We start from the raw sequence: 24,755 nt of genomic DNA, 5'->3' as shown, positions 1-24,755 counted from the left end.
GTTTACAAGAAACAAAACGAAGCATTTGTTATTTCGAAATGGATCGTAAAGAATGAAACACACGTTTCCACGTACATCTTGTGGATAAAGCGTGAAAAAATTGCGGACCATTTTCACAAGGTCATTGAAGGCAGCATCAAAAGCGTCAATGATATATTTATTTATCGTTCATTCTGCTATAACTTCATCTCTTTTCAGAGAGCACACATTCACTCACACACTCTTCTGCCATGAAACTCCATATATGATCTGAGATTTTAACACCAGATAGTATGTCGACTGAGATTTTCGTGTGAATTCAATGTAAAACAAATTACACCAAACGAAGGCAATCAACACATTATTTTTGATAAATTTTAATTGTAAAATGTGTCAAGACAGTGTGGGTAAAAAGTGACCCTGAGAGAAGACTCTCACATTGTACAAAAATCGAGATTGCGATTAATAAGGTATATCTTTAGAAAATAACGATAATAACAAAGTACATTGAAAGAAAAGGAAATATTGTCGTGGATCCTTGAATGCATCGTAAAAACATTGAATAAGAGATTTTACAAAAATGAATGCAGAAATAATTCAACATTACCTGAAGCAAGATTTTGTTTGTCTGAACAATCAGAAAATGCAAAAACATTTTTTTTTAAACAAACAAAAAAAACACATGGCTCAGCTCATACCAGTAAAATATGACTTTTTCCGCTTGCTACATTTCCCAATACATAATAAAACGAATTCGGTTTTTTTTTTGGTGTGTGTGCAGTTTTTTCCGTTTTTTTTTTTTTTTTTAAATAGAAACCGCTTCTGTTTAACATCCAGATCATCTTTGGTGAGCAAATGACATCACAAATATGACACTGTATTATTATTATGAATAAGGCACACTTTTAAAAAATGCCACAATAAGTTAAGTTTTCCATAATTTATAGCATCATATCCAGTATCTGCTGACAAATAACAGACAATTTCAAATAAAAAACAACAACTTTTTTTCCCAGTTAAGACTAATGTGCAAGACTTAAGAGTAAGACACTTGTGTGTACTTATCCACGACGGAGTGTTGCATCCAGTAGTGTGCATCATCACTCTGCAGTTGGTGACGTACACTATCATCATTTACATGCTTGCATAGAGAGTGGAAGCTGGTTGGCTAGTACCCTGTTCTGCAGTCAGCAGTACATCCAGTGGAAACAACTCTGATGTTATCAGCACCATCGCCATGGCGACAACCTTGACCGTTCACGCCGTGACACCCTGTTATGCTGATCAGTAGTCACGACAATTGGGAACGCAGCAGGCTCCGGCTGTTAAAGTGATCTGTGCAGTCCCCACGTGGGTTTTGACTGGGTCACCTTGGTCCTCGTGCGATGGTTCCACATGCCGCGTTTGGAGTGGTAGTGGTGGAAAAAGTTGCGCAGGTGGATCCGCTCCACCTCTAATCCGGCCTGGAGGATCCTGCAGCAATAAGAGAACAAGGGGAGAAACAGTCAAAAGTGTTTTCCATTTTTTTCATACATTACTCGGAGACTGAACTCAAATGCACTATGACCTTGACTTTAGTATGACCTTTAAGTAGCTTGAACTCATTCAGTGCCATTGACGACTATAAACGTCATAAATTCATGTGAACTATTACTATTAGTTTAACATTTTTTACATTTAATTTAAATTTTTATTAAAAACTTATGTTTTATTGTACATTTATAAGAGATCTAAAATTATCAAGTGATTAATTACGATTAAACGCCCCTTATTTTTAATATATATTTTTTTAATTAGGTCCGTTAGGTGATTACAATTTTTTATTGAATCACATGGCTTCACTAGTTAACTAACGATTAATCACACATTTTATATCCGTTCTAAATTTACAATAATTTTTTTCCTAGGTTTTCATACTCTTGTTAGCAAAAGTGGAAAAAAAAGTTGAACTAATAGAAATAATTAAAATGAATTTTTGCCGTCTATAGCCGTCAATGGCAGTGAATGAGTTATTTATGATGGCGTTTTAGTTGTGCTTCGTTCATAGTAAACTTGAACAAACCGGTCAAGGAGCTCCCAGTCTTCCCCTCCCCACTTGTTGGTGAACTCCTTGGTGTTCATTCCTCCCACTGCATCCAGATCAGACTTATAGATGCCCAGTAAGCCAAAGCCGTTCATCTCCCAGTAACCTTTAACACAAACATGGTTGTTAGGGTACGATGCCACACCGCACTCACAATACCTCTCTGGCGTTCTCCCCAGATGCTTCCTCTAATACCTCTGCCTTCCAAGGGTGTTGCCCCGCAGTCCAGCCTCATAAGAATGGGCGCATCCCTCTATGCAGTGTTTGCGAATGCTATCCAAGATGGAGGGAGGGAAAAAGATGTGGAGGTCGCAAAGAAAAACAATGCTGTGGTCATCCTGGAGGCAGGGAAAAGGAACAACATTCAAACAGAGATGACTCATTGGTGAAAAAGCTCGGGTACGGCCGCTCACGTCTATCAGATCGATGCCTGCTTGGAGACCGGCAGAGCGCTCAAAGTTACCACTCAGCTTCACGTACTGGTACCTGAATAACCCCACAGACAGTCATAGTGTGAGGATACACTCACCGGACACAATATTAGGTAGTTTTCACATCAAGTAGCACCACTAAAAATACTTGCCACTCCAAGTATAAAGCCATAATAACCACCACTAAAATGCAGTTTGATTAACATTGTCAGGATGACATTTACATTATAAGCGCCACAATTAACTCATTTGCTCCCAAAAACGTATAAATATGTTCTATTTTAAATATTACCATGCTCTCATAGATGTATTTATACTTTTTTTTTAACGTTGTTTTTATGCTAGAGCATACAGAAGATGCAGCCTCAGAACTGAAGAGAATGTTTGAAGCAATGGTAGTTATTACGAAAACGGCCAGCAGGTGGCAGCATGGTATAGAGATCAACCAGGGCCATGTTGAAAAAAGCTTTCCCCCCACTGTTTTAAACAAATTTCTGAACAATGATGAAAAGATATACACCATTTTCCTGATGAAAGAAGACATTCATCTTTTTTTTGACAGGTTCCATGTTTTTAAATCACAATAGAACACAATATTCTGTGGGCCTTGCAAATTCATTCAAAATCCAGTGAAACAGCCGGGAGCGAAGGGGGTCGCTTCAGTGAAAATGGCTGGGAGTGAATGAGTTAACTGTTGTCAGACAGAATTTTGATATGAAATCACATTACCTGGAGAGGGAAGACTTCTTGAGGGCCGCCCTCACATCCATATCAGTGCTGTTATAGTCAGTGATGATGAGGTTAAAGTTGGCGTCGCCCGTCGCCTTGAACAAGCCAGCCATGTCGTCGATGAACAGCTGCACCCAGCGAGCCTGGTTTTTCACTGAGGAAGTCAGACGAGCATCACTTCTCACTTAGTGCAAACACTGTATAAAAGCTTATTTTGATAATCAAACATTCGAGGAACTGGATGGGCCAGGTCATTTGTATAAGAGGAAATAATAATTTTTCTTTTATTGACCTATATTTTAACTCATTAAATTACAATATAACGTATTTTTATTCTTATTTTATGTACAGTACATGCAAAATTGCTTATCTTACTAATATTCTTAATGAAATAAATACTAGGGCTGGGTATCGATTCCAATTTCCTCAATTCGATTCTGATTCGATTCACGTCAATTCCGTCCGGTATTGATTTATTATGGAACATCAATTCTTGTTAAATAACAAGGACATGATAAAAAACTCAATAAATTCCAAATTTAATTTTACGGAGGCAGTAACTGGTTAAATGATTTAGTTTATTAAAGAAAGTAACACGTGTTATATCACTTAAAAGGGATACTTGACTCATTCGGCCATTTTCAGCAGTAAAAGTTAATCATTTGTCCAGAATTAATTTGATAACTTCATTATTTTTAATGTCAAATTAATACATTTAAAAACTAATGTTTATACTTGCTGTCGATTGAAGATGACATCACCTGTGCTGAGGAAGTAGGTAACGACCAATCATGGCTCACCTGTTTTCTGGGTTTGGTCAGCAAACTGAGCCATGATTGGTGACCACTTGTGATGTCATCTTCAGTTGACAGCAAGTGGGAAAGATTATTTTTTAAAAGGAATTCAAAATCATTTGAAGCAATTCTGCTCAAATAGTTTGCCGCTATCCATTAACAAAAGTAATTTCCTTATTTGTGCTTATGTTCAAAGGGCTGGAATTACTGACACTTTACACAACGTGTATTAAAGTTGTAGTCGGAGCAAAATCGAAAAACTATTTCCTATCATTCCTGTATGGTGCGGCGTGATTTATGTCATGTGATTAGCGGTCAAAATGCAGATACACAACGAGCTCACTGGAAAGGCCGGACGTACAGGCAGACAGTGTTGACATTTAACATTTTCAATTTATATTTTTACTGTTTATGAATTTACTTATAAGTATATAGATGCCATATAACTGTGTAGTTAAAGGAATAACACTGTGATAATGTTGTTGTGAAATATATTGGAACTTTTCACTCCCTTCCAGGCTCTTGAGATAAGAATGTGTATGTTTTAAAGGTAGTTAAGTTCTCATGTCATTACTCATTTGGTCGTAAAAACTGAAGGTCCAAGGTCAAAGCCTGTCTACATAATTTCTTGGAGGCTGGTGGGGAGCTGAGATAATCGTATCAGTATCATCATGTCTGCTTATTAAGAACACTACTTCTTTGTCAAGCCTAAGGGCGGGAGTATTCTTTTTTCAAGTATAAAGCATCTGTATGTTTTCATATTCGTCACACACTTGAGGCTTAAACATCACCTTCGAATGTAAGCCATTCTCCTGTGTCTTTAAGAGCGCTTAAAATAAACTCCTTAAGGGAACTTTTTCATACGATCTCTATTCTGCAATTTATTTGAACACGCAAAAGATTACACTTAATAAAGTAATCAAATAATGCCTTCAACAGATACATAACAAGCTAACTGGACAAGTAGGCTGAGAGACACATAGCTAGCAAGCTAACTAGTCAGATTGACAGACAGACATATACGTATATACGTAAAAAAAAAACTGAAAAAAACCCCAAAAAAAACAGATCCATCCACCCATCTATCCGTACCCCTTATTCTCTGTAACAAGCTAATTAGATGGATAGACCGGGATACAGACAGACAGATAATATATAGCTACACGATAGCTAGAAATGGTTACCATATTTAACTACATTTAGACAATTCCTCAAGTCAAATATATGTCATCAAAATTAGAGTGGGATCCACACGGACACACACAAACACACACAATAATGTCATGTACATACACATGCGCACCTCTGGTTTAAAGGCTTGCGGCATAAATCCGGAAACCCCCATTGGATGGCCCGCTCCAACCTAGAAAATACACATCATTAACGGAACTGCGCAACACACGCACACACTGGATTTACCCTTTGGTCAAAAATGGAGCTCCTCCAGCCACTGCCGTTATATAGAATGGAACCTGCAGAAAGCAGTAAAATAAGTCCAAAAGGGTTGCGAAAAATGGCTAAAAATAGACTGCACTTTGTTTGAGATTGAGGGGTACATTTTTGAATGGAAAAAAAATGTAATGGCCACCATAGAACAGGAAATGGACATAATAAGCAATACATGCGACTGGAATATGTGGCTAAATTGATAATAGCGATACAAAAACAAAATATGCACCAGAAAATCGTCTGTGTTTTTGTCATAAGTGAAGAGACTCAACTCTCAACCACAATTAATGGTTAGTTAACTAGTGAAGTCAAGCGATTAATTACGATTAAAAACTGTAATCACCTGACGGCCCTAATTCTTAATAATCTTTTAAAATAAAAAAAAATTCTGTAAAAAAAAAAATACATATTATATATATATATATATATATATATATATATATATATATATATATATATATATATATTTATATATATATAAATTATTTTTTTTAAAGAAAGGATTATTAAAAATTGGGGGCATCAGGCGATTACAATTTGTAATCGTAATTAATCGCATGACTTCACTAGTTAACTCACGATGAATCACAAATTTTATATCTGTTCTAAATGTATCCCAAAAAATTCTAGGTTTTCATACTCCTGTTAACAAAAATGAAAAAAAAAAAAAGTTAATCTAATAGAAATTGTTCAAAGCAATTTTTGACGTCTATAGCTGTCAATGGCAGGGAATGAGTTAAAAATTTAAATTGTATGCTTTTAGATTCTTAACTAATACCCCAAAAAATCAAACCAACTCTTTAAACAAGCAACATGTTTAAATTTAAACATCATGAGGAAGTAATTGTATATGGAGCCAGTTCCTGCCGTAGCTAGGACTAACCTCACTCTAAACTTCCCAGTTTAGCCACAAAACACCAAAAAAAAAAGAAAAAAAAGATGAGGGCTTCAATTCTGATTTTGCTTCATACAAGATGATTTCCTTCACTTCTCCTCTCTAGGATTCCCCCCAACACCCCAACAACCCCCCCCCCCCCCACACACACACACCTCAATCGATCTTACGTCAGTTATACACTCTTAACGCTACACTATGATTCCACTGCTTTTCTGCTCTTGCGTCACATAACGCCCATGTGTGGATCCCCTCACACTCGTGTGTGAATTCATTGCACATGCCTCACTTCATTAAGATGATAAGCAACTAGGCAAAAAAAATCATCTTTCAAATGACAGCATTTTGCCGTGTTTGTGTTTTTGACGACTTGAGGCGTGGAGCAAAGGGTTCAGAGCTTCCAGAGCTTCATAAAATAAAGGCTGTCATTATCTCAGGGGCGGAGACACCCTAACCCAAAGACAGCGCTAACTTTGGTGACGCGTAATTCTAGGGTGGCGGTTAAGAGTATTTGTTTCTCCATCTGGCTCCTTCTTTTCGTCTACACGACGCCCAGCACAGACTGAACGTTGCTAATGACTTCAAGAAATCAATCAGTCACCGTTTTTCCTAAATGACCGGTTGGTGGTGTTCGGTTAACATTAGGAATAAAAATAAATAAATACATTGGATCCCGTTTTCAAATTTTAATTATAGTTGGTTACATATTTAGCATCCGAGAGTGGTTGTCACAATAGCAATCCAATAGAATTAACCTTTAAAAATGTGTACAAATGAGCATTAAAGTCCCATGAATTTCACACGGACATTTTAGCATTTTCCTCTCCATTGTGACTAGCGTCAAGCGTTCCTATGTAAAGGTGAGGAATGAATAGTGAGGCGACCCCTGCCTCGCATTACAGCTCTTAGCGTGTGTTTACATGCCAGGCTTTGTTCAAACGGAGCGAGCGGTCGAGTGTATGAGTCATGTGTTGTCGTTTCCACAACTGGTCTCATCTGCATCCCGGGCACCCTGCTGTTAAAACACACGCGGTGCAAATAAAGGTAAAGAAGACGGCAGGAAGTGCGGTTAGCCGACATGAGACATGAGGAGTAAAACAGTGACATGAACTCCTGACCTGCCCCAGCCCCCCCACCACCACAATAGACCCCCGAACAGCAACTCTCTCACGCTTGGTCTGTCTATTTCCAAAGAACATGTGCTCTTGTTTCACCTGCGTTAACCTGCAATCATTCAGCCAACTTGAGTGTAAAAAAAAATTAAAATAAATCAAAGGCTGAAAGAGATTGTCTGCGGCGCTTAACAAATCAGTTAATATTTAAACACATTTTATTGGATTACGCACAACAGTGAGCAGATTTATGCCAGGGTAAAGCGCGGAGCCAAATATTTTTGCTGTTACTGACGTACATTTTATTTTATTTTTTGCATTTTATTCCAAATAGGGCTCAAATGGCCCTAAAATAAAACGTCCGATTTTTTTCACGCGTGCAAAATACTTTTCATTGGACAAATTATTTTTGTGTTTTTATGAGAAGTAAATGACAATGAAATTATTTTTTATTTTATTTTTTTAACATTGTTTTTTCCCTCTTTATTTTTACCCTACTGTTGTTCAGGCAGTAGGCCTAGAAGTAGTGGTTAACATGTCTGCATCACATCCGGTTATCAACTCACCTCAATTCACAAACCCAATTCCAAAAAAGTTGGGACACTATACAAATTGTGAATAAAAACTGAATGCAATTATGTGGAAGTGCCACATTTCAATATTTTGTTCAGAATAAAACAGATGACAAGTCAAAAGTTTAAACTGAGAAAATGTTATCATTTTAAGGGGAAAATATGTTGATTGTAAATTTCATAGTGCCAACAAATCTCAAAAAAGTTGGGACAGGCAGCAATAAGAGGCTGGAAAAGTCAATTGCATTTGAAAACCAGCTACATTCATGAGGTCAATTGTCAACTTGATTGGAGTATAAAAAAGAGCTTCTCGGAGTGGCAGTGTCTCTCAGAAGCGAAGACGGGTAGAGAATCACCAATTCCTCTAATGTAGCGCAGAAAGATGGAGAAATATCAGAAAGGTGTTTACCAGCGAAAATTTGCAAAAAGGTTGAAGTAATCATCATCTACAGTGCATAATGTCATCTAAAGATTCAGAGAATCTGAAACAATCTCTGTGTGTAAGGGTCATACTGGACTGGATCTTCGGGCCCTTAAATGGCACTGCACCGCAAACAGGAATGCTTACTGTAAGGGAAACCACAGAAAGGGCTCAGCAATACTTCCACAAAACATTGTGGGTGAACACAATCCACCGTGCCAGCCGCCGTTGCCAGATGAAACTCGACAGTACAAAGAAGAAGCCATTTCTAAAGCAGACCAAGAAGAAATGGAGGGTGGCAAAGTGGAAACCTGTCGGACCAATCACGATTCCAAGTTCTTTATGGAAAACTGGGGCGCTATATCATACTGACTAAAGAGGACAAGGACAACCCAAGTTGTTATCAGCACTCGGTTTCTAAGCCTGCATCTGTGATGGTATAGGGTTGCATGAGTGGGTGTGGCTTGGGCAGCTTCCACATCTGGAAAGGCATCATCAATGCAGAAAGGTATATTCAGATTGGAGCACAACATCTGCTCCCATCCGGGCATCATCACTTTCAGAGAAGATCTTGCATTTCTCAACACCATAATGCCAGACCACATGCAGCACCAATTACAACAAATCCGGATATTGAAATGTCCAGCCTAGTGATGGGACGAACAACACTGGTGCGCCAGCACTGTGCCGAGTGCGCAAGTGTGAAACCCCGTATCGGCGCGTGTATCGCTTTAATAAAAAAATCACGTGACCGATACAGGAAGTGGGTCGTTTGGATGTGCCGCGCCAAACTATTTATTTATAGGTAGACAAACTGTATCTACATGTTGCGTGTTTGTTGGAGATTAAACTGTTTGCTGTTGCTGTAAATTTACCTGTACCTGTGCCTGTTGGATTTTTGTTTGCTTCCACTCATGGATCGTTCTAGAAAATTTTCACAAGCCTGTAATCATTTTGATCTTTTGACGCCACATAAGGTAAATTTTTCCCTACTTTGGGCATTGTTTACTGTTATTTTTTTTCCAAGAGGAGAAATCGCCTTGGAGCAATCACACTTCAAAAACTTTTGTTTCTCAATAAAAATGTATGACAGAATCTGTTTTTAGTGTGTTATTACATATGGTTTAAAACTTTTAACAAAATCCCATACAGAAGTTAAACATTTTAACTTTTATTATTTATTTTATTACCTACAAATTTTCTGTATTTTACAAGCCAACACATATGAGCATCTAATAAACAACTTAACGCAGCAAGCAAATGGACCAACTGAAATTTTACAAAGATGAGATCATATTTTAAGTAAAAGACTAGCAAGTGAATAAATAAAATTTATTAAATTTATTTTATAAATATAAATTCATAAGCTAATATTAAGGTTTACAGCATGCACGTTTTACCATCTTATTTTCATTTTGTTTATCTGCAATGATTTTAGATCTACAGCAGAGGTCACTATTGAGTGACCAATACAGTGTCAATACAGTTTGTGTAATGTGTCAATACACTCCTTGAGGTATCATCATCCCATCACTAGTCCAGCCTGCAGTCCACTTCTTTCACTTCTAGAGCACATTTGGCGCATCATAAAGCGGAAGGTGCAACAAAGAAAGCCCAAGACAGTTGAACAGTTAGAGAGACAAGAATGGGACAGCGTTCCTATTTCTAAACTTGAGAAACTTGTCTCCTCCATCCCCAGACGTTTGCAGACTGTTATAAGAAGAAGAGGTGGTGAAAATGGCCTTGTCCCAACTTTTTTGAGATTTCTTGACACCGTGGAATTTAAAATCAACATAGTTTTCCCTTAAAATGATACATTTTCGCACTTTAAACTTTTGACCTGTTCTATTCTGAATAAAATATTTAACTTTGGCACTTCCACATAATCGCATTCAGTTTTTATTCACAATTTGTATAGTGTCCCAATTTTTGGGGGAATCGAGTTTGTAATTCATTTTTATATATTTAATTCATTTTTTATCATGTAGTTTTTGTTATATAGCCTAATACAAAAAGACTATCACCTGTCTTAACACTTTCCTTTTACAAAGTAAAGATTGGATGGTTGGATGTAGACCTATCACTTTTTCTAATGATGGGGTCGATTTAGGAAAAGTCATACAATTTTAAAGTTGGGAAAAGATCGTTTAAGGTATTTTTCTACAGCTAAAGATGCTAATGTAGTGGGTCACTTTTGACCCCCAAGACATTAGTTTAATGCGGAGTTATGTGTGTTTTTTTTTTAATCTAATTATTTTCCTACCTTAAAAACTTCAAAAGTAAAATTGGATGTCAACCTTTCTGGATGGTGCATGTTTTTTTTCTTCTTCAAATTTACCCAAGCCTTCTCTCCACGCTGTGACCACGACCATCTCGTGGTAGACAGCCACCGCCGCAACCAGCAGAATGGCCCCGAACAGAACACAAATGCTGTTCCTCCGCAGTTTATTCACCGGGAAAAACATGGTTATCATCGTGGCACTCCCCCCCCCCATCGGCTTTGATGCTGGTAGTCCTCCTGGTGGAAAGGATACTGCCGTCTCCGTGTCCCGGTCCGTCGCCGGTGCTTCTTTCCCGGCGAATGCGCGCTCTACTACCGGCCACCCGGTTGTTCCCGGTGCGCTCGTGCCTCGGTCGCTTCGATTCCGGCGACAAACAAGTTATAACAATAAGTAATTAACCTAAGGGAAATTGTTTTAAAGAGACTTTTTGTTACAAGTCGCTATAACTCGTTTGATGCTGAACAACACCTTTCGCGACACCGCCGTCCTCCAAACACGTACGACTTCAAAGCAGCACTACGTTCACACTACGTTTGCACGTCAGCGGGAAGAAGAAAACGGAAATTGACTTAATCGTTGTAAAATACAAAGCAATATTAATGGAGGGGAAATTCTCAAAGCAAAGCACAATCACACAAAATTGTTAATATAACCGCGGAATATCGCTTGTGTTACATACCGTTGCTGAAACAATCGCTAAAACCTTTCATTTTAGTGGTATTGTAATATAAAATAAATTTTGTTTTGAAAGAGCGTCCTCTGAAAACGCTGTTTTTAGGATACAGTGATTTAGCTTGGCACTCTACCTTCCAGAGTAAGAAACGCCTTTAACACGCGTCTCTCTAACTGTTCAACTGTCTTGGGCTTTCTTTGATGCACCTTCCCCTTTATGATGTGTCAAATGTGCTTTATAAGTGAAAGAAGTGGACTGCAGGCTGGCCATTTCAATATCCGGATCCTTTTCCTACGTTTCTTTGCCTTGGCTTTTTAAGATATCTGTTGCAGGTTAAAGTGAGGCCTTGGCAAACGGTGTCTCCTTTTAAGAGCACAGATTTTACAGTTTGACCCAAATGTATACATTGTAAGAGGTAAGGACACAGAGAACGATAATAATGCTATGTTTTTCATTGGCACATTCCGCTAAGGTTTATTGAACTGTTTGGGGCACAAATGAAGGGCCTTTTTGGGAGAGTCACAACTTGACCGAAAAGTAACATGCATGAATAAATAAATAAAATACTTTGAGGCCTTTGATTTTGAGGACAATCTATTACAATCAACCCTCTAATGCTTCAATAGTGTTTATCTCTTTGGCCTGCACCCGTGATGTTGGTGGCTCTACAGTACAGCTCTACTGGTTGTGTATTATAGTTGTGTTTTCCCAGTCTTGCTGCCCTCCTGAGTGTCTTAGCGTTTACCTGTGGGGCACAACAGTGTGCTAATCCCACCTGTAAACTGACTCCATGTATCCAAGGCAGCTGCCGATAAGATCTCCCACGGCTGGTATGCTCAGATAATGCTCATGGTATAAAAATAAGGAAGTTGTATTGAACTCTTAAAGCCAATTTTCTGTTAAGTGTTTCCTCTGAGGAAAAGGCAAAACAAAGCAGCAACACGTAGCTTTATTACAGTACATCATTTTTTGTGTGTGACCAAAAAATTCTTAGCACACAGCCAAAGGTCTGTATTATTAACTCATTCACTGCCATTGACGGCTATAGACGTCAAAAATTCATTTGAACTATTTCTATTAGTCTAACATTTTTCCCACTTTTGTTAATATAAAAAACTAGAAAAAAATATATTTTACATTTTGAACAGATATAAAATGTAATTAATCATGACTTAACTATTGAAGTCATGCGATTAATTACAATTAAAATTTTAATCACCTGATGCGATAAAAAAGAAAATATAAAAAATTAGGGGCATCAGGCGATTACATTTTTTATTTGTAATTAATTGCATGACTTCACTAGTTAACTCACGAATAACCCCACATTTTATATCTGTTCTAAATGTACAATATTTTTTCTCCTAGGTTTTCATACTCTTGTTAACAAAAGTGAAAAAAAAGTTAAACTAATATAAATAGTTAAAAGGAATTTTTGACGTCTATAGCCGCCAATGGCAGTGAATGAGTTAATTGTTCCACACAATCTTTTTTTATTTATTTTTATAAAATGACTTCATGTTTCCTATTTTGAGGAATACAGGCTGGATAATGTGCCCCGAGGACCAGGGTTGAGAAACACTGCATTAAACAATTATAATACAATGGCAAATAGTGAACAATTGTTCAAGAGAGACGCTAAGTACTTGCTTCAATCCGTTTACTATCACTCCCAGTTGAAGTCTGCTGGAAAACTCATAAAAGAATTACATAATGTATTTACACAAACCTTAACTGTTTTATGAATGCTTACTGGCTTGATACTAACTCCCAATGTAAAACGCCGTAGACGGGCTTATAAACTAGCATAAATGTCGCTGTAATTCTAAACCTTTACACAACTTTTATTTCAGCGTAAGTGGTTGCAAAAATACTCAGGCATTCCTCTGCATTAACTCATGTACTGCCATTGACGGCTATAAACGTCAAAAATTCATTTGAACTATTTCTATTAGTTTAACATTTTTTCCCACTTTTGTTAACAAGAGTATGAAAACCTAGTTTTTTTATTGTACAATTAGAAAATGTGTGAGTTAACTAGTGAAGTCATGCACATTATTGCACATTTAGAACAGATATAAAATTTGTGATTAATTGTGAGTTAACTAGTGAAGTCGTGCGATCAATTACAATAAAAAAAAAAAATCACCTGACACATCTAATTTTTAATAATCTTTTCGTTAAAATAAGATCTTTTAAGATACTCTTTTTCTTTATTTTGAAAAAATAAGATTTAAAAAATAAAAAATTTGAGGTGTCAGGCAATTTAAATTTGTCATCGTAATTAATCGCATGACTTCAATAGTTAACTCACATTTTATATGTTCTAAATATACAATAAAAACAATTCTAGGTTTTCATACTCTTAACAAAAGTGGAAAAAATGTTAAATGAATAAAAAGTAGTTGTAGTAGTAATGAATTTTTGACGTATATAGGCATTAATAGCAGTGAATGAGTTAATGTATTGTAGCTTTACAACAGTTTTTGGTGTTTCATCATCGATTCCACACTTTTCTGAAATTGAAACACAAAATCATAATGCACAAACTGTTAAATGTTTTATTCTGGTAATTCTCAAAATGTGGAACGCAAATGAATCACTGCCCAAATACTTTCAGTTGTATTTAACTCAAGTTTAAGGTTTAAAAACATATTTAGGTGCCATTTTTATTTAGCCTTTATGTGCAAGACATTTCAATTGAATCATTACTCAGGCATTTTTCCCTCCAAAAATATCGTTTTTGCTTGTAAATTTGAACTTTATTCCTGTGAAATTATTTTCTCATAAAGTACAAATGTTTTTTCACGTCATAACGATTTGTTTTCCCCCCGCTCACAATGTTTTAGAATTATGTTTTCTTTTTGTCCATCTATCCTAATATGTACTGTATTGTGAATCAGTAGTTGAAAATGTGCTAAAAATGACAATCACACACAGACATGCAATGCAAGTTGTAACTATTGTTTATTGTATCCTTCCGCCAGGCCACACCACAACAAACCGCACCCTTCCGACAGATTAAGTAGACCACCAAGTGGCTTTTTCCACTGCAGCTTCTTTTTGACAGGCTGAAACGGCAAAACTTCATACGCAAAGCAGAAAATTAAGACGGTCGAACGAGCCCATGGATCCTGTATAGCTGCTTTGACGCTCGAGTCCGAATATTCCAGTTGATTATTTTTGGTCGAATTGACAACAATTCTGAAATCACAAGCACTGATATTCCAGTTGAATATTTTGTTGCATTGACAACAATTCAGAAATCACGAGCACGACACTTTGGAGAGAAAAAAGAAATTAGAAGTGCAATGTTATTAAGTCTCAAAAGCACCAGTAGGTTGACCCAAACCTAAAACGGCTTCGCTGGAGAATTCAACCAGAGAACTTAAGTTTCTCCCCCGCAAATGGCATCACCTCCTGCTACATACATATAAACTTTTGAAACATTCCAGCACATTGTATCCGAGTGTTCAGCCACCACCAGTCCCCGGAATTGATCAGCAGGCCCATAAAGTGGAGGCTTGGATGAATGGATGAAGGATAGAGAACAAATATAGTGCAAGGTGAATAGCCCTTTACAGTGAAGGCTTTTCAATTCTCTCTATAGACACACACACACACACCTTAACGCAAAACAGCTGTGAAACACGCCTGTAAAGCTGCAGGTTGAAGGTTTTAAGTGGACGCGGGCACACAAATATTAAAACCACATCACACCTGCTCAGTTCGCCATCACAGTAACGACAATGATAAAAGGCCCGGATGAAGAAAGCCAGCAAAGTCAGTGCTCTTGTTGACACGCTCACGCACACACCTACAGTTACGCACAAACACAAATGGCTGAAGTAACAAAAATCAGGAAAAACACATGAACCGTCAGAATTGATGGCGTTTTAGACTTTCACGTCGCCTTCCGCTTCCTTTTTAGCACTCTCGATCTCCATATCTTCGCCGTTGCCGTTCTCCTTGCTCTTCGCTTGCTCGGGTGCTTTCTGCACAAAGGAACCAAACGCTGTCAGGTCGGTTGAGCCGTTAGAAATCATGTACACTATTTAGCAGCGTTGTGCCGCTTTTGCGGTGGGAATATCGATTACCTTGGAATCCTTCTCTGCAAACTTCTGGAACATTTTGGCGTACGTGCGCTTTTCCTTCTCGTGCTGCTCCTTCATGTGCTTCTGACACAGAACCATCTGGGTGACGACAAAGGAGACGTCAGGGCAAGAAAATAAGGCAGGATGTTGCCTCGCCTCACCTGGCTGGCTTTTACACAGCATCCCCCAGACAGGTAAAGTACAATCGTCAGAAATAGTGCAAAGGGTGTGAAACTGGCTTACGTTGTCTGCTTTAATTGCAAAAAAAGTTTTGTTTTTGATTGTCTGAGGCAATGTTTGACCTTTTTGTATTTTGATATTAACGAGATGTGTGTTCATATTAGGGCCCGACCGATTATTGCCCTTCAAATATTGGCCAATTGGGTCAGATGGCCGATTATTTTCCCCTTAAAACGTTATCGAAGAAAACCAAAGTTCCAAACGCTGTTTAAGTACCCTGAATGCACCATTTTGCTCGCGTAGCATTAGCAACTAGCAAGTGTATGTTATTCTGGTTATTCTGTTCCTCCCCCCAAGCGTCCCTTTAGATGTTTTATGACATCCAAGTTGGAGTTAATTGTAAAATTAAACACACGACGTTAAGGATTACATCCAATGTACATTTAAATACAAAACATGCTTCGTTTTTAAAACATCGCTAGCCTAGCACTAATGCTAAAAGCGAAGAGAGGATCCCATTCTAATGCTAACCGGACGTTAGCATCGACTTCGGGAGCTTGAATTTCACATATTTACAACATAATTTGTACTTGAAAAACAAAGTGCAGGGATGAATGGACATGATGCTATGATGACACATTTAAATAGTTGAGCAGCTTTCGTAGTTGAATAAAGTTTTGAAATCACCAATTCTTTTAATCATGATTTCAATCTCAATCAAATAATCGTGATTGCCATTTTTCCAGCCCAATTACGTACTCGTAAGCGTATGCAGTACAGCAGTTGTAAACAAGTAAGAATGGTTCTATTATTGATACATAAATCGATACAATAATCTTGTATACTTCATGAAATTTGTTGATAATGTCACACTATGGACTTGTCATTTAATGCAGAGTAAATCTTAATAGGGAAAGTTAAGTGTGTAAGTGACAGCCATTGAAAAAGAATGAGGGAGATAATTTTATGCATTATATATGTATATTTCTAAATAATCAGCCGATGAATCAGTAATCTGTTTTTTTTCCTAGCAAAAAACGGTATCGGCCTAAAAAATGCATATCGGCCGGGCCCTAGTTCATATTTGTATTAATATTGTGGTGTCTCTGTTTACAATTGGTTTTCGTTTCAACACAGGTGATGTAACCCAATTGGTATGTCATTAAGTTGTTGTTTTTTACCTAATTGGAGGGACTGCAAAGGTCCTGATGCTTACACTGTGAAAATCACGCTTTTGGAGGGTTGTATTGATGCAAATGGCCACCAGGTGGTAGCAGTGCACCTTTTGTATTTTTTCCCCACACACATTTTTTACATTTTCATTTGACTTTTCTGACACTCACTGTTTACCTTAACGCTGTTTTCTGCCTTTAGATTTTGTGTTTGAAAAGCTCTCCATTTGGACAAGATCTGTATCTTTTTTAAATGTATTAAAGCACAATTACTGGAAAAATATGTACAGCACAAGGACATGCTGTTGAATTATTTTATAGAATTGTTACATTGAAAGAGTCTTGACCGCTCGCTGTCATTCATTTTGTGTTGATTATTATTTGTGTGTGTGTTGATCGGGGGCAGATATAACAAGTTTTTACTTCTTTCTGTCCCAGTGATTTTTTTTTTTTAATTTGAAGATAATATTTGTCATGTCCAATATTATTTAAAAAGAATCAGTGCGCGCCCCACATAAGCATAAAAAGTTTTCACCACCATTGCAAAACTCGAGAAGAAGTGTACGCTTGAAAATCTCCGTTTCACTTGTAGCAATTTCCAGACAAAAAAAGAAAAATCCAAACAAATGTAAAAGAGGCTAAAATTGAAAATGTCTTTAACACATTTATTTTGCCAATATCCTGAAACCGAGGGAAGAGACGGAGGCGTCACGACGCTTGCTAGCGGACGTACGTACGTGTAACGGGAAAAAAAAATTGTTAAGTTAGTAGCAGGCTACCAGCCGGCCTACCCATAATGCACCGCGCTGCCGAGATGCGCGCTTCGCTTATTCAGCCAAGTAAAAGCAAAAGTCACACAAATGTGTAACTTCTTCCTGGAGTGACATCATACCTGACTCTTGGCAGCTTTGTTAGCGGGATAAAGTTGAACGACGCGCTGAAAGTCATCCCTGGCTTTGTCGAACTCCTTCATGCTGAATAGTGCCTCTCCCCTTCGGAATAGCGCCTTCTCGTTGGACTCGTCCAACTCTAGGGCCTGCCATCACACACACCGATTTTATTTTGGATTTTGTTCAACAATGGGATCCTTCAGTGAGCCGAGGAACATATTCTCCATTTGACTGTAAAATCTCACAAACGTATATGAAGTGAAATGATGAAAATGTACACAACATTCTGTTGTATGAAAGGCTAACAGGTTAATTAGGTACCTTCTGCCACCTAGTGGAAGAGCATGTAAGTGCACTGGCTGTCACTATCATAAGATACATTATTTATGGTAAAATACGAAAGGGCGAATACTCGTACTGGTATCGAGTCTGGGGGTAATAAAAAAAAAAAAGCATTATAATATTTTTTAATTTATTTTCATTTGAACTATTTCTATTAGTTTCACAGTTTTTTCCACTTTTGTTAACAAGAGTATAAAAAGTTATATTTTTTTTTATTGTACATTTAGAACAGATATAAAATGTGTGATTGTTGAATTGTGAGTTAACTAGTGAAGTCATGCGATTAATCATGATTACAAAATTTTAATTGCCTGACGCCCCAAATTTTTAATAATGTTTTCTTTCTTTTTTTAAATTCATTCACTGCCATTGACGGCTATAAACGTCAAAAATTCATTTAAACTATTTCTATTAGTTTAACATTTTTTCCCACTTTTGTTAACAAGAGTATGAAAACCTAGATTTTTTTAATTGTACATTTAGAACAGATATAAAATTTGTGATTAATCGCGAGTCAACTATTGAAATCATGCGATTAATTACAATTAAAAGTTTTAATCGCCTGCCACCCCTAATTTTTAATAATCTTTTCTCTTTTTTTGTTGTGCGTGTTGACATCGTTCTTGCCTTGTTACAGTTTTCCAGAGCTTGGTTGGGCTCTTTGAGCTTCAGGTAGCACATGGCCAAGTTGAGATGCGCAGCCAGCCGCAGCGCTTTGGCCTTCTCCTCCTCCTCCTCGGTCAACGCCGACTCATTGTCAAGCCACGATATGATCCTCTTGTACTGCGTGGACGCCCGCTTGTACAAACCTTTCTGAAAGCGGACGCAAACGGCGGCCAGTTAGGCAACACCCTCGGTCAAAAGTGCAGCTCACCTGTACGCACCTTAAAATATTGCGTCCCCTTCTCTTTCACGACGGCGCTCTGTTCCAACTTCTCCGACGAATTCATCTTCCACGTGTCTTTGGCCTTTTCAAAGGCAGTCAGCTTGATCTTGTATTGCAAGAGCGCCCCGCCGGGGATGTTGTATTTGGCGTTTCCAGCGTGCCCAAAACCATACCTGCAAGAAAAACTAAATTTAGCTTAACTCATTGTTTTTAGATTTATTTTGTTTTTTTTAATCTCATTTATTTATTTATTTGTGTGTGTATACACACATATTTTTTGTTTTTATTTCCATTTATATTCCTTTTTTTGTATTTACTTTATGATTAAAAAAAATAATAATAAAAAAAATATTCCATTTATATTCCTTTTTTTGTATTTACTTTTTCAATTATATTTTATAGGGGTGTTAGAAAAAAACAATTCGGCAATATATCGCGATATTACAGCACGCAATTCTCGAATCGATTCAATATGCGAATCCGAAGCGATTTTTAAACAATTTTTTATGGGAATATTAAACAAAACGTCTTACTTAGGGTTTGGATTCACACATTAAGAATGGAAAAAAATTATATTAATGGAACATTAAACATGAAACAGACTGCAACCTGTTTGTTAAATGCAGTGGCTCCGTTATAAGCCTGAATTTTCAGATAAATAAATACATTTTCATACAAATCTTACAGTGTACATGTACAAGTTTACTGATTTGTATTTTCTAAATTTGAGTGTAAAAAAAAAAAAAAAAAAAAAAATCGCAATAATCAATTTATAAATTCAGATCAGGATTAATCGGTATCGAATTGTGACCTATGAACCGTGATACGAATCGAATCGCCAGGTACTAGGCAATTTACACCCCTAATATTATTTGTGTTTTTATTTTCACTTTTTATTTATTTTGACATTTTGGGTCCTCCATATCCAGACGTCCACTTTTTTTTTCTTTCCTTTAGCGCATTATGTCGCTTATAAATCTACAATTGTAGCTGCTCACTAAACATGTGCTCGTACTTGGATTTGATATGGAACAGAGCTTCCTCTCCCTCCTCCATGGCCATGATGGCTTTTTCCGCTCCCGCCGGCAAGTCCAGACTGTCTGCGTCTCCAATCTCGAACTTGATGTCCCTCTTGTCAAACACGCGCCCCTCGTAGCTGCCCTCCACAGTCACTGAAGAGGAGACAGTCCATAATGCCATGTTACAACGGTGTCATGTATAATTTCATACAAGCTTTGTGATCTCAGACTGTGTAAATGTACCCAATGAATACTACATCGAAAACTAGACTCGTGCTGACATCAAATCGGACTACTATTGGCCAATACTCAAGGCTGCAATATCGATATCGTATCAAAAGTGAAATCCGTAAAACGGCTTTTCTTGTGTGACGTCATTGTGAGAAATGTCTTACCTTCAACAGAGGATCCTTCGTTGGGCCTGCAATAGGGTTGCCCTTTAGTGATAATGCGACGGATAAGACCTCCATCCTCATCTTCGGTTAAATCATCCCCTTGGAATTCAAAAAGTTCCACCTACAGGTGAAGACAGTAGGGTTGCGCAGAGCAACAGATTGGTAAGCATTTCGTGGTTCGGGTTCAAAATTGTTCAGTTCAGTCGCGCGCGGCCCCCGGAAGATTTTCCTGCGCAATTACTATTGCTCATTAATTAAAACGGCAGTCTAATTTGAACCTGCCTTTCAATCAAGGTCATATATCTTTAACTCATTCACTGCCATTGACGGCTATAGACGTCAAAAATTCATTTGAACTATTTCTATTAGTTTAACATTTTTTTCCCACTTTTGTTAACAAGAGTAAGAAAAGTTATAATTTCTTTATTGTACATTTAGAACAGATATAAAATGTGTGATTGTGAGTTAATTAGTGAAGTCATGCGATTAATTATGATTACAAATTTTAATCGCCTGACGCCCAAAATTTTTAATAATGTTTTCTTTCTTTTTTTAAATTCATTCACTGCCATTGACGGCTATAAACGTCAAAAATTCCTTTGAACAATTTCTATTAAATTAACATTTTTTTTCCACTTTTGTTAACAAGAGTATGAAAACCTAGATTTTTTTTATTGTACATTAACAACATATATAAAAGTTGTGATTTATCGTGAGTTAACTCATAGTCATGCAATTAATTATGCCCCAAATTTTTAATAATGTTTTCTTTCTTTTTTTAAATTCATTCACTGCCATTGACGGCTATAAACGTCAAAAATTCATTTAAACGATTTCTATTAGTTTAATCATTTTTTTCCCCACTTTTGTTAACAAGAGTATGAAAACCTAGATTTTTTTTATTGTACATTTAGAACGGATATACAATTTGTGATTAATCTCGAGTTAACTATTGAAATCATGCGATTAATTACAATTAAAAATTGTAATCGCCTGCCGCCCCTAATTTTTAATAATCTTTTTTTGTTTTTTATGAATTTATGGCAGTGAAAGATTATACTGAGACATTTGACCCCCCACCCTCCCAATCTACTCTCAAAATGGTCCAGACCGACAATTGTCAATGTTGAACTTTTTAAATGGCAATTTTTGAGGCTAAGACGTTAAAAATCAATGCATGTACAACCCGCTTAAGGTGAGGTAAAAAAAGATGACGCAATTTGTCGCTGTTATTTACCCTCAGCTAGTGAACTGCCTTAAGAGGAACAGAACGTCATCTTACGGAAGTTGAAGCGACATCCATACAGACCTCCACTATGCCCCCCCCCCTCCAGGCAACATTATTCTGTCTAGTACAAAACTGATACTGACAACAAGAACATGTATGTAGGTCAGGCTTACCTCAAAAACAAGTGTGGAATCAGGGGGAATCTTCGGTGGGCAGCCCGAACTCCCGTACCCATACTCGGGTTTACAGATGAGCTGGCAGATCTCGCCTTCTTTCATAGTACCCACGCCGATGTCCCACGCCTTGATGACTTGACCTGCGCGCCCAAAAAAAAAGGGGGAAAAAGGTTGGAAACATCGTCGTCGGCGTGACGGGATGATGTCTTCTTAACGACGGGAAACCGACCTTTGCCCAGCTTGAAGGAGAACTTCTCTCCTCGGTCTCTGCTGGAGTCAAAGTGCGTGCCATCCAGGAGGGTGCCCACGTAGTGTACAAACACTTTGTCCCCGGTCATTGGCAGCTCCGTGCCAGTGCCTTCCCTTTTCACCAGCTGAAAACATACGGTTGTGAGGAGGGCTGTCGCGATATGCAATAAATCAGTTAACTCATTCGCTGCCATTGACGGCTAGAGACGTAAAAAATTCCCCACTTTTGTTAACAAGAGTATGAAAACCTAGAATTTTTTTAAATTGTATATTTACAACAGATTTAAAATTTGTGGTTAATTGTGAGTTAACTATTGAAGTCATGCGATTAATTACAATTAAAAATTGTAATCGTCTAACGCCCCTAATTTTTAATAATCTTTTCTTTTTTTAATTAGTGGCATCAGGCAATTACATTTTTTAAGTTGTTCTACATACAATTACTTCATGATGTTTAAATTTAAACATGTTGATTGTTTGAAGATTTAGTTGGATTTTTTGGGGTATTAGTTAAGAATCTAAAAGCATACAAGTTAAATTTTTAACTCATTCAGTGCCATTGACAGCTACAGACGTCAAAAATTCCTTTGAACAATTTCTATTAAATTAACATTTTTTTCTTTCATTTTTGTTAACAAGAGTATGAAAACCTAGAATTTTTTTTGATACATTTAGAACAGATATAAAATTTGTGGTTAATCGTGAGTTAACTATTGAAGTCGTGCGATTAATTACAATTAAAAATTGGAATCGTCTAACGCCCCTAATTTTTAATAATCTTTTCTTTTTTTAATTAGGGGCATCAGGCGATTACATTTTTTTTAAAATTGTTATTAATCACATGACTTCAATAGTTAACTCACGATTAATCACAAATTTTATAGCTGTACAATAATAAAAAAATATATATATATATATATATATATATAGGTTTTCATACTCTTGTTAACAAAAGTGGGAAAAAAATAGAAACTAATAGAAATAGTTCAAGTCCTTTTGCATGAATATATTTGCATTTTGTTGAATTTGCATCACAAATGTTTCAGCTCCTAGCATTCTTGGCACATGTTCAATAACGAACAGAACCGACAGGTTATTAGATCCAACTGCATTACTGTATGAGCATTTCAATACAATTAATTACAGTCATTTCTGGACTACAAGCCGCTACTTTTTTCACTTGCATTCGACCCTTCTGACACCGTAACATCATGGTAATCTGTTGCAGCTCCTTTTTGGCTTTAACGCGACAGGTGCCGTGGCTTCCGCTTCAAAGTAGTTATTTCCCTTTGAAATATCGTCCATCCGACGACAGCTGGACATCTCTATACCGGTACCGAGTTCTCCTATCTCCAGTGCTGTTTTTCAGGAAGAAGCCCACCCTGAGTGAATGCTAAACCAAAAGATATGAAAGCACTTCATCCAACCTAGCTGGCTAAGTAACTGGCTGAGAAAATCAGTGTTGAGGGAGGTTATATTAACCCTGCTATTTGGTAACAGTGGGGCAGAAGTGAGGAACTGTTGGCTCACAGGCAGATAACTAAATGATTTACTTGGTTGTTCAATTTTACACTCGATGGCTGGGCAGGCACGCCAAACACATTTCTGTATCCAGGTACAAGACATTCATGTATTGTCTTTAAGGTCACAGGTGAGGTGGAGCCAATTCCAGCTGCGTTTGTAGCAAAAGGTGGCGCATTACCTGGACTGGTGGCAGTCAATTCATCACACTGAACCAAACATGCTTTTTTTTTTTTAATGCAAGAGTAACCCACAGTATCTGGAGAAAATCCAGGCACGTGCGATACACGATTCGAACCCCAAATTCACTTATCTGATCCGAAAAGGATTTCATTACTAGTCTAAAATTAATGCCTTGGCTGATTAAAGATTTGGGAACACTGAAGCATTAGAAATTCAAGACTTTTATTTTTACTATTATTTTGATGAAATTGCAAGAAAGAGGTCTTGGCACGTGCTCACGGCACCAACAGGTTATTCCTTACTAGCACGTCTTTATATCTTGAAAGTCGCAAACATTTACGTTTCTAGAACGTCCACAGAACTCTCATTTTATTGAGCTTGTTGTACGTCCCCATGATTAGTTACTAACTACAACAACAAATAAACGGTTAGCAACGTGCCCGCGGAGAGCTAGCTGACAACAGCTAACGCTACCAACCCAAGCGCTTTATTGTAGAAAAAGGGGAATGAGACTCGACGTGCATATTTACCTTCAAAATACCTCCATCTTTATTGAGCGTGATGTCGTCTCCCTCCATAGGGATGGCGCGGTGTCCTTCTGCCGCTTGCTCCTGTCCTGCCGTTTGCGCCGTCATCGTAAATATGAGGCTACAGTAAATATAAGCCTGACTTTAATAACTAGCCCCCAAACGCGTGGATTAACGCCAGCTATCCACTGCCTATTGCTTTACCAATTCGGTAGTGCACACGAAGCGTTAACCGACCGCCGAGCAAAGAGTTGACGAGTTAATCTGATCAAAGCATGCAAAGTCCACGCGTTAATGAGAGTCCCTGTCATGCAGCTCAAGCAGAGAACTTTCCAGACATTGTGGAAGGAACCATGGAGAAGAACGTAGACGGGAAGTGTTAAAAGACTGCGCCAGTGTCTCCCGAAAATGCGGTTCTAAACAACAACAAATTACGCAAAAAAACGGCATCTCCTTCAGAAGATTATGTTTCA

The 24,755-nt window shown here is 37.5% G+C and overlaps 2 protein-coding genes across 6 annotated transcripts; both read right to left on the bottom strand.

Annotated features, from left to right (window-relative positions):
• Nucleotides 1–340: 340 nt before the first annotated feature.
• Nucleotides 341–11,554, bottom strand: LOC144053929 (beta-1,4-N-acetylgalactosaminyltransferase 3-like). Of its 5 annotated transcripts, none has more exons than XM_077568859.1 (7): nucleotides 11,427–11,554; nucleotides 5,320–5,379; nucleotides 3,223–3,376; nucleotides 2,476–2,548; nucleotides 2,258–2,400; nucleotides 2,042–2,168; nucleotides 341–1,452 (listed from the first exon to the last, which is right to left on the bottom strand). In XM_077568859.1, exons 3-6 carry the CDS (start codon nucleotides 3,333–3,335, stop codon nucleotides 2,126–2,128), a joined length of 372 nt encoding a protein of 123 aa, XP_077424985.1. In that variant the 5' UTR covers nucleotides 3,336–3,376; nucleotides 5,320–5,379; nucleotides 11,427–11,554; the 3' UTR covers nucleotides 341–1,452; nucleotides 2,042–2,125. The 5 variants fall into 5 exon arrangements, with proteins under 5 accessions (XP_077424985.1, XP_077424984.1, XP_077424986.1 ...); XM_077568858.1 differs by lacking the exon at nucleotides 11,427–11,554 and adding an exon at nucleotides 10,729–11,360; XM_077568860.1 differs by lacking the exon at nucleotides 11,427–11,554 and adding an exon at nucleotides 10,804–11,360.
• A 2,814-nt stretch (nucleotides 11,555–14,368) lies between these two features.
• On the bottom strand, nucleotides 14,369–24,650 carry fkbp4 (FKBP prolyl isomerase 4). The gene is made up of 10 exons (XM_077568621.1): nucleotides 24,286–24,650; nucleotides 22,032–22,176; nucleotides 21,800–21,942; nucleotides 20,399–20,519; nucleotides 20,000–20,156; nucleotides 18,983–19,157; nucleotides 18,726–18,911; nucleotides 17,759–17,902; nucleotides 15,518–15,613; nucleotides 14,369–15,415 (listed from the first exon to the last, which is right to left on the bottom strand). The coding sequence occupies exons 1-10, from the start codon at nucleotides 24,388–24,390 to the stop codon at nucleotides 15,317–15,319; spliced, it is 1,371 nt and encodes a 456-aa protein (XP_077424747.1). The 5' UTR covers nucleotides 24,391–24,650; the 3' UTR covers nucleotides 14,369–15,316.
• Between the last annotated feature and the right edge of the window lie 105 nt (nucleotides 24,651–24,755).

This window comes from Vanacampus margaritifer, chromosome 6 (genome assembly GCF_051991255.1).
Source record: "Vanacampus margaritifer isolate UIUO_Vmar chromosome 6, RoL_Vmar_1.0, whole genome shotgun sequence".
In the NCBI taxonomy this organism is placed as follows: domain Eukaryota; kingdom Metazoa; phylum Chordata; class Actinopteri; order Syngnathiformes; family Syngnathidae; genus Vanacampus; species Vanacampus margaritifer.
The sequence above is the reverse complement of the archived record's forward strand: the minus strand, read 5'-3'. Positions and strand labels throughout refer to the sequence as shown.